We start from the raw sequence: 9,929 nt of genomic DNA, 5'->3' as shown, positions 1-9,929 counted from the left end.
GGGCCAAGGAGTGGGCTGCCCATAAGCCGTACGCGGGGCGTAACCCGGCGTACGTGAGGCGTAGTAATTACATCGGATGCGCGGGACTCGGGGGCATACGCGCAGCGTACCATGAGATACGCCCAGCGTATGCGGGCAGATGACAAACCCTAATTTTTAGGGTTTAAGACATATATAAACCCCATTGTAGCCTCCCCTTTGGCCTCCTCACCTGCCCCTCACTCTCAGAAAACCCTAGTTCGTCCCTTACTCCATTTGCTTTGTGTGCTTGACCTCTTGAGTTCAATTTGGTGAAGAAGGGCTTGGAAGAAGTGAAGCAAGGTTGAAGGAAGAAGAACTTGAGTATCTTGAGCTCTAGGGTCTGGAACAAGCTCACCTTTTGGCACTCAAAGGAGGTATAAAGCTCCTACCTTTCCTTCTTGAGTCATAGGTCTAGGGTTTTGAAGATTTGGACCTTTTTAGGTCGAAAGATTTGATCTTGAGCATGCAACTCCGTTTTTGAGCTTAGGGTTGCCACCCTTGAAGCTAAATGTGTTCCTTTAGCTGTAAAGTTGCAAGCTTTGAGGCTTTCATGAAGCCATGCAAGAGATCTAGCCATTTCCATGATGGTTCTTTGTCACTTTTTAGTGTTGGGCTAATTTGGTGGCTTGCAAGCACCAAGTGATCGACTTTATGGGCTAGGACGAAGCATGGGACTCAGATCTGTAGTTTGGACATAGTGTCTTAAGGGATTAAGTCGTTTTGGAGAAAAGTACTTATCAGGAGAGTACGATGGGCGTACACGCCAGTACGCGCATCGTACAAGCCTTTTCAGCAGTACGCGCAGCGTACATAGAGGTACGCCCAACGTACGCTCAGTTAGTGGACTTTTGTTGTTGGGCTTTGGTTTGGGCCAAGTCTTTGACATAGTAGTAATGGGCTGTGATGGGCCTTCAGAAGCCAGTTAAGGGCCCAAGGACTTGTGGGCTTGGAAGGGAAGCCCATTTAAAGGGTTGGGCCCAATTTAGAAAATTAGGCCATTTGGGCATTTAATGGGCCTTAGTAAGGACTAGAAAGGATTGGGCATAGGTCATGGCCCAAAATAGATCAGAGGGGTGAAACAGTCATTTTACCCATAGGAGAGTCATCAATTTTTGACTAAATGTTTATTTGGCCAGTATAGCCGGGGAGTAGTTGGAGCAGCCGACGGTGTCACCTTTGCACGAGTTACTCAGCAGTCAGTTTGAGAGGTGAGTTTCCTTCCAGTAGGAACGGGTCTACGGCCACAATGCCGGCCTGTTTAGATGATAGTAGTTCCGGACTTCGGTCCGATGTCGGGGTGGTCCCGGGAAGTAGTTATGTATGCTTGATGTCTTCGTGATTCATGCATGTTTATGATATGTGTATATGTTTCCGGACTCCGGTCTGATGTCGGGCAAGCCCGATGCAGTATATGTGATTATGTTATATGTTCATGCTTATGTTATGTTCAGTTTATTCCGGACTTCAGTCCGATGCCGGGCGGGGTCTGATGTAGTGGGTGGGGCCCAAGTTATTCCGGACTTCGGTCCGATGCCGGGCGGGGCCCAATTTATGCCGGACTTCGGTCCGATGCCGGGCGGGGCCCGATGCAGTGGGCAAGGCCCAGTATGTGTTATATGTGTTATTGTATGGTATGTGGTAGTTTGGGGGATGTCACTAAGCTTCGTGCTTACAGTTTTCAGTTTTGGTTTCAGGTACTTCCACTAGCAAAGGGAAGGGCTCGGGTTGATCGCATGGCACACACAACAGTTACAGCCTGAGAGTTTACTCTGCTAATTTGTTATGAGATTTTGATTTGAAACAGATACTATGATCTTTTATGATACATGATTTATGATTTTACTTATGACTTCTAATGATTTATGATTTTAATAATGATTTGAAAACAAAATTTTTGGATCATATTTTTGGGATGTTACAAATATGATAATGATGGTTGATGTTTTGTGTTATTCTGAACAATGTTAACTTCTTATTGTATCCAATTTGGTATGTAATATAAAACTTAAATTTGATGTTTTGAATTCGAACAATGATAGCTAGTTATTGTATCTCAATTGATATATGCTGCAAAATGTTTGGATTTGTTAAAAATATTGGAATAATAAATGTATAGAATCTGTAAAAAAAACTAGAAAAACACCCAGTGGCTATCCCGACGACCAGTTGTCGCTATAGGTATTTGATCGACAACTGTGAAAAAAATGTGGCGAGGACAAGTCGTCGCTATATGTATTTTACCGACAACTATGAAAACCTTGTCACGACGACAAGTCGTCACTAGAGGTGGTATCTAACTGAAGAATTGCGTATGCTAATTGAAGAATTGAGGCAATACACTTTTGTATCAAAGAAAAACTTTTTCTACCTTTAGCATCACATTTCAATTTAAAGTATGAAAAATCGACTCTATCGGTCATCAACAATACGTACAAATAAGTATTTCTCATCCGGAAATGCCGTTTAAAACTTTTACTTTTAATTAAGTAATTAAATTTAACTACCCACAAACTATATCTAAAATAAAATGTAACCAAGAGAACAAAATTTGTGACAAATTTAAATATACACATGGACCAAATTTATAACTTACTCTCAAGTATATATATTTTGAGCAACATATTTATATATATATATTTTTTTTTTCATATGTGCAAATTCCCTTACAATATTGATACAAAATTGGCAGACTAAAGCTCAACAAAGTTACAGCCTCAAACATCCACCGATAGGTTGTAATGGAATTGCTACTTACATACCGCATATTCCTATCAACATATAGTTACTGCTAAACAAGTGACCTTTTATAAAAAGACCATTACATTATTATGAGAAAAAGGAATATAACATACCTAATAATAATAATATTTAGAGTAATATATAAAAACATGCACATGCAGTACTTAAGAAAGCGGTGATCGTTGAGGTGCACCCTTTCTTCTACTACCAAAGGAAAAGAATTTAGGAAGAAAATCATTGTTTTTCTTCTTCTTTCTTTCATGATCTGGTTTATACGATGATGTTCTTGAATCAGATCCTGAAGAATCTTTAAACTGATGATGATAAGAGTCTTCAAGAATGGAGTTTGGAGTGATTTGACTAAGATCATCGACATCAGAACTATCCATACGAAGTCCTTCGAATTGTGAGAATGCAAAATCAGTCACATCAAATCTACATAAAATGGTGGACAGATCTTCACCTTGATACACCATGTGATCAACCTGGTCCCATAAAAAGATAGATACATAAATGATAAATTCAAGATTCAAAACACAACCACACAGTACAATTTACACTTCACAATTCACAAATGTCATGTCGTTTCATAAAGTAGTTGTAGTACGAAAGAAAATGTTAGGGTGTAATTTAACCTTGCAAGAAAGAGAGCAGAAATGGAATGGTTCTTGAAGGATTCTGTCACAGGTGAAGCATGAATTGGCAGGACCTTTACAAGACCTGGTTTGTGCCCTCTGGTTCAAGAATATCACTTTTGCACTGTTTATTGTATACGGCTGCATTTACAATAGTAATAACATATCTATTATTAACACTAATAAATAAATTTACATTTTTAGAAAAACCACAAGACTTTTATTTTTATTTTTGAAAAAAATCACTACATAAAACAATAAACTTATAAAAATACCCATTAAAGTTTGAATTTTTACTTTTTTGGTTTAACCACCTAAAAAGTTTGTTATTATTATTAGGGTTGTTTGATATCATTTATACTAAGTGTCATAAGAGGTGGTTCTAACTTGGTTAAATTTAGACTCTTTGATATTACACTTAAAAAGATTAAAACTATATATTTGTCGATGAAGGACATTGTATTTATTATAATTTTATTAATGAAAATGGGTAATAGAAAGTACAAGATTCGTTGATTAAACTAATAAGAAAATGACAAAAGAAAAGTTACCTGAACGAAGGAACAGTCAATGAGCTTTTCGAGGTCGTCTAATCGAACAACGTCCTGGTAAACATATCTTCTCACCTATCACATGAATCATGAATCATCAACATGAACAAGAACCCCGTTAGTTAAATAACCATACCCACTTGTCCATCTCCGTACAACTTCTTAATGCATATATCTCCTACACCTACCATTTCATTAATATTCATTATATATAATCCGTACACTGTAATACCTTCATTAATTAATTAACACACCTCGTTATGTGTCGGGAATCAATATACATAAAAATATATACATACACGTGTTCATAGGCAACAAAAATTTACAATATTCAACATTGAATTCATAATTGTGAAGGAATTTGTATTAGTTTTGTACTTAAACTCCACAAAGAGATGAAAATTGTCTTGTTTTGAGAATTGTTGGTGATGATAAATTAATGAATATTTTTGTTTTGTTTTGTTTTGTAGTAATTAAATGAAAGAGAAATTGGATACGAATGATTATAATTAAAAAAAACAGAAAGTTAGATGTAGTGAAAAAGATGGGTCTGATATATAGAAAACAAAATTGACCAGAATGGGGTATTTGGTCAAACTTCTACTTTCTTTGAAAGCAACAGCTGAGAGAGCCTCTGCAGGTGAAAGCAAATGCCAATTCTGTATTTTAATTTTTCAGTTTAAATATATAAATATACATATGTCGATTCAGATATTAAATACCATTAATTATATAAAAATATTCGATTGTTTCTTTTATTATTATTATTAAAAAACTAACATAAAAGAAAAATGATTTTTCTATACGTAACAGTTGTAAAACGATTAAATGTGTTTTAATTTATGATGTATTGAATTAATTATAAGATTTCCTCTTTTCTTGGAAAATTTTAAGTGAAGTTATCATCCTGTACTTATTATCGTTATGTATAATTGGTCATATTCGTATAAATTGTCTTTGGTGAAGGTTAATTTCGACTTTTCACACATGCCTAAATTCCATTATTTTTATATATAATTCTTGTGTGTCCAAAAGATATTTAAGTACTTAGATTAATTAAAAGATATATTTTAGGAGAAGTAATATGAATAACAGAATCCCATAAACTTTACATGCCCTTTTTTGGCTTTTTGGAAGTTCAATTAACACCCATAATTTTGGCAACAAAGAAGAACATTGATTGAGAAAACCAATTTTTTGATTTTATTTATAGTTAATTGACTTAATTTTTACTAATTCTCATAATTTTCCAAAAAAAAAAAAGACTTAATTTCCTATTCCTCACCAAAAAAAAAAAAAAAAACAAACCATTTTTTTTTTAATTCTCACAAAGAAGCAAAGACAACAACAAATGTCAACATGGAATTTAAACCTATAAACACTAAATTATACATATAAAGACAGGACAGAGTTGAATTCAAGAAATCTTCTTACGATAGTGTATATATAATCATTAATGTAGTGACTGAATGAAGTAGGATGATGTTCAGTCGTTGTTATATTAATTATATATTCCATGCATGTAATTAAAGAAGATGACTTAATGACTTAATATGAAATATGTATATTCCATATCGTTTGCATGGTACCTGAAGAAGTGGATGAGAGTGATGAGTTGGAAGACAGTGAGGGCAAAAGCTTTGACAGCAATCCAAGCAAAATATGTTCTTCTCATTCTTTCTTTTATTCTCATGGACCCCACATATCCCAAAGAAACTCTCCTCCATTAATCCTTCTAACCATGCAGGCTTCATCACCCTTCTCTCTGTAAATCTCTCTCTCTCTCTCTCTCTCTCTCTGTCTCTCTCACTCTCTCTCTTTCTCTGTTTCTGTTTCTGTGAGGTTACTGAAAGCACAGTCGTTGATACATATCTAGTGAGGTGTGTGATGAGTGTGTATATATATAGAGAGAGAGATATGATGATGAGTGTGCAGAGAGAGAAAGGGTGAGGATGAGTATAGAGGATAAAAACCTAATAAATGAAGGCCTGGGGGGGAACCAATACAAAACCCATATGGTGTTTTGTATATTTATACTCGAGGTTTGAGAAAAGAGTCGGATGTCGTTTTCACTTACGTATTCTCGTTTCTTTTATCGTTTTACCCCCTTCGTCTTTCACTTATGTACGCTTTTCTTACCCCTCCAATTTTACAAAAGGGTTAATCACTAAAATATGGACTAGTAGACTATCGGGTATAATAGCACAAATACTAAAAAAAATAGAGGTATTACCATCGACATTTATTGCCGGTAAAAACCCCAATAATCTCCACTAAAGGTATTATCGGTGACATGCTGATGCTAATACCTGTCGTTAAAGCTCGATTGTCGTCGATATTGTTGTCGTAGGTAATACATATTGCCGCTAACAGGCAAAGTCGCCGAAAATGATGTTGTCGGTATTAACGATCACCAACACAACGTCTATCGTCGGAACTGTACGTCGCCAGAGTCAAGAGAGAGTATGGTAACACCTTATAAACAACTTTCTTGCCCTTTGTGTTTTTATCGACCCACCGACTTTCATGACAAACATAACAATTCTGCAATGACTTGTGTTCTTTCCAAAAGAGAGAACAATCGTTTTTACACACACGTATCGATTCATAGCCCAAGCCAATCTTTTTAAGATTCTTTTTGGCTTCATAATGTGAAGGGGGAACTTGATTTCCTAGCGGAAATGTTGATTGCAACAACTGTAACAGTTGATCAAAAGAACTATTATTTCATTTGTTGTTCACCTTGATATGCATAAGTTTTTCTATAAGGTCGAGAGACAAAAATGAAGTACAATCAGGATATAATTCTTTTTGGACTACCTCTAAAAGCTTTAGAAAATCATCATCAACACCACTACCCCTGGTATTCGAGTTCCCTTCGTCGAGGTTGGTATTGTTTTCAATCAACTCCTCCATAATGTCGTCGATAACACCAACCATCTCATTACTTGGCCCTATGTCAACTACCATCGAATGAATAGAACTTTCACCATGATAGATCCACTTTTTGTATGAACGGCAGAATCCAGATTTACGTATATGAAGTTTGATTTGAACACATGGAATAAGTAACAATTATAACATTTTTCACACAGACATCTGATATACCCTCTATTGTCGACATTTACTTTGCATAGCTCAATAAAACTAGCGAGATCTTGCAAAAATTCAGGAAAGTTACGTTTTGGATTAGTGGTCCAACTTTTTATCAAGAGGCATGATGCAACTGGATGTAACATCCTAAAATTTCTAGATAAAATTTTTCATTTCAAACATCCAATATACATGACAAAATAACCAAAAGTATATCATAATGAAAATAATATCAAAGTACAAATCCCAAAAATCAAGTATATGCGGAAAAACATGGGCAGATGCGGTGCGATCAAATCGGGCCCTTCCCTTTCGAGCTGGAGGTACCTGAAACATAAACTGAAAATCATAAACACAAAGCTTAGTGAGCACCCCCTCCCCCCCCCCCCTACAAAAAATACCCCATATCATACATACATAACAGTCAAAGCATAATTGGGTCTATTTCATCCCCTTCGGTCTCTTTCAACCGGTATTGGGTATATTTCAACCCTATCGGTCTCTTTCGACCGGTATTGGGTATATTCCAACCCCATTCGGCCTCTTTCAACCGGTATCGGGTCTATTTTATCCTCTATAGCTAGCATATAATTATAACAGTAAGAGTCACAGAGACATCAAGCATATACATACATAACAAGTAATTGTAACGAAGACAATCATCATCCTACAACCATAATCTAGTGGGTCGGAGTTGGAGCCTTCGACCCACGGATATAGTGAATGAAACTCACCTTAGACTGAAGATATTAAATCACACTTGAGATGCTGACTCGTGAAATCCTCTCACTAAATCACAAGTAATAAAACCCTAATTAGAAATTAGGTCAATAACCCAACCCGAGAGTCCAAACCCTAAATCCCGACTTTAAGGGAAAAAGGCTGCTTTTCCCTCCCCTTATTGGGCCTAACATACCAAGGCCCAAATCCAAATTAGTCCAATATGGGCCCAAATCCATAAAGGCTTGGCTCAGAATAACTTGTGGTCCAACAAGGGCCCAAAACCCTAAAGCCCAAGATGGACCGAAACTAAAAGCCCAAATCCCCCTTATGTGAGTACACTAAGCGTACCCTTAGTACGCGCAACGTACTCGGACGCTTCACTGGATCGGGACCCAGACACATACGCTCAACGTATAGCTGTGTACACCCTGCGTACGCTCCAGTTAGCCACTTTCCCTTTTTAAGGTCTTAATCAGTTAAGACCTAACGTCCAACTTCATATCTAGCCTCCTTAAGACGCCCTAAACAATAAAGTTGGCAACTTATCCCTTTTCATGTCTTAATGGGACTCAGGTCATGGATTTAACACTCTACTTCCATTTAGTGGTCACTAACTAATGAATGGTTGATCTACAACCACCAATATACAAGCTTTATGGCTCAATGGACCTCAAAAAAAAAAACAAAAGGGACATCTCATAACATCAGGAGTAGCATTTAATCATAAGAGTTCATCCATGGGACCAAAATATGTTAAATTCTTGTCCAATGCTTCTCCTTAAGCCTTTTTCTTCTTCAATAAGCACCACACATACACACACACAAAGCACACACACAAGCTCAATCTCTTTGAGAAATGAATTAGGGTTTCGAGGTTAGCTCAAAAAGGCAATAGGGGCTGATAAGGTGAGGGGTTTGAAGGACTTAATGTGCTTAAATAGGGGATAAACCCTAAAAATTAGGTTTGCCCCTGACTGATGTACGCCAAGCGTACGCATGGGTACGTCCCGCGTACCTAGGTGATATACCGCCTCATTCAATCCCTTTGGAGTACGCCCGACGTAGCTTATGTACGCTCAGCGTACTCGAGCCAAAATGTCCAAACAAAAAGGAAATCAAATACCTTAACATTTACCTGGCATATCGAGCGTTATAATTCTCACCCCACTTGAATCAGACTTCGTCTTCGAAGTCCACTGCCTCAAACAATCCGGGGTAATGCTCCCTCATCTCTTCCTCAGGCTCCCATGTCTACTCAGAACCCTTCCGGTTCTACCACTGCACCTTCACCAATCCCACAACCTTGTTCCTCAAGGTTTTCGTCTTCCGGTCAAGGATCACCACCTGTCTCTCAATGTAATTCAGGCGGCCATCCACCTGAATATCCTCCAATGGAACCACTGTGGAATCATCAACCAAACACTTCTGCATCTGAGAGACGTGAAAAGTGATGTGAATCTGAATGAGTTCCTCCAGAAGGTCCAAACGATATGTCAGATGACACCTTTCCAAGTTGACACCTTCCTGAATCAGTTGACACCTTCATGAGTACCATATCGCCGACCTGGAACTCCAAGTCTGACCGACGTCTGTCTGCGTAACTCTTCCACTGACTCTGCGCTATCTGAAGTCTACCACAAACCTGTTGAATCATCTCGGTCATCTTGAGTACCACCTCGGTACTCCCATGACCTGCTGACCGACCTCACCTCTGATGGGATTTGAGCATAACAAACAATTCTATGTATGCTTGCAACCCTAAATAATTTTATCTACGTTTTCGCTAATTGAACATACAACTTGAACTACAAATAGAAAACCCTACCATGCTCCTATAATATTCGAAATTCAAAAATAGGGTTAGAATAATCATACCTTAATCACTATATAGTAATAGCAATTCAAATCCTTGTGTTGTTGAAGCCTTGAGAGCAAGCGTCACAAATGTCACGCCTCTAATGGTTCACACGCAACACTAGCTATGGAAGATGATTGAAAAAGAGGAGAAGACTTCAATTTTTTAGCTGGATCTCTTCTAAAGAGGGTGCCGAAATTCATAGGGTTATTCCCTATTTATAGTGCAGTTAGGAAACCCTAGATAAGCCTAAATCCAAGATAATCTTAAACCGGGTAATTATCCACTTTTCTGATTATCCATTTAGGGATT

The 9,929-nt window shown here is 37.4% G+C and overlaps 1 protein-coding gene across 1 annotated transcript; it reads right to left on the bottom strand.

Moving 5' to 3' along the window:
• Window positions 1-2,629: 2,629 nt before the first annotated feature.
• On the bottom strand, window positions 2,630-5,934 carry LOC145156645 (PLATZ transcription factor family protein). Its single transcript, XM_079075933.1, has 4 exons — window positions 5,536-5,934; window positions 3,947-4,021; window positions 3,396-3,536; window positions 2,630-3,245 (listed from the first exon to the last, which is right to left on the bottom strand). Exons 1-4 carry the CDS (start codon window positions 5,698-5,700, stop codon window positions 2,925-2,927), a joined length of 702 nt encoding a protein of 233 aa, XP_078932059.1. The 5' UTR covers window positions 5,701-5,934; the 3' UTR covers window positions 2,630-2,924.
• Between the last annotated feature and the right edge of the window lie 3,995 nt (window positions 5,935-9,929).

This window comes from Lactuca virosa, chromosome 2, assembly GCF_052849685.1.
Source record: "Lactuca virosa cultivar CGN04683 chromosome 2, Lactuca_virosa_CGN04683_v6, whole genome shotgun sequence".
Lineage (NCBI taxonomy): Eukaryota > Viridiplantae > Streptophyta > Magnoliopsida > Asterales > Asteraceae > Lactuca > Lactuca virosa.
Note: the sequence above shows the minus strand (reverse complement) of the source record. Positions and strands in the feature narration are given on the sequence as shown.

Bases quoted from the DNA above. Each gene is read 5' to 3' on its own strand.
- LOC145156645 (XM_079075933.1), bottom strand. From the start codon at position 5,700: ATGAAGCCTGCATGGTTAGAAGGATTAATGGAGGAGAGTTTCTTTGGG. The intron at 3,537-3,946 runs GTAACTTTTCTT...TTGTAAATGCAG, and splicing joins TTGACTGTTCCTTCGTTCAG to CCGTATACAATAAACAGTGC. The intron at 3,246-3,395 runs GTTAAATTACAC...TTATGGGACCAG, and splicing joins TCTGCTCTCTTTCTTGCAAG to GTTGATCACATGGTGTATCA.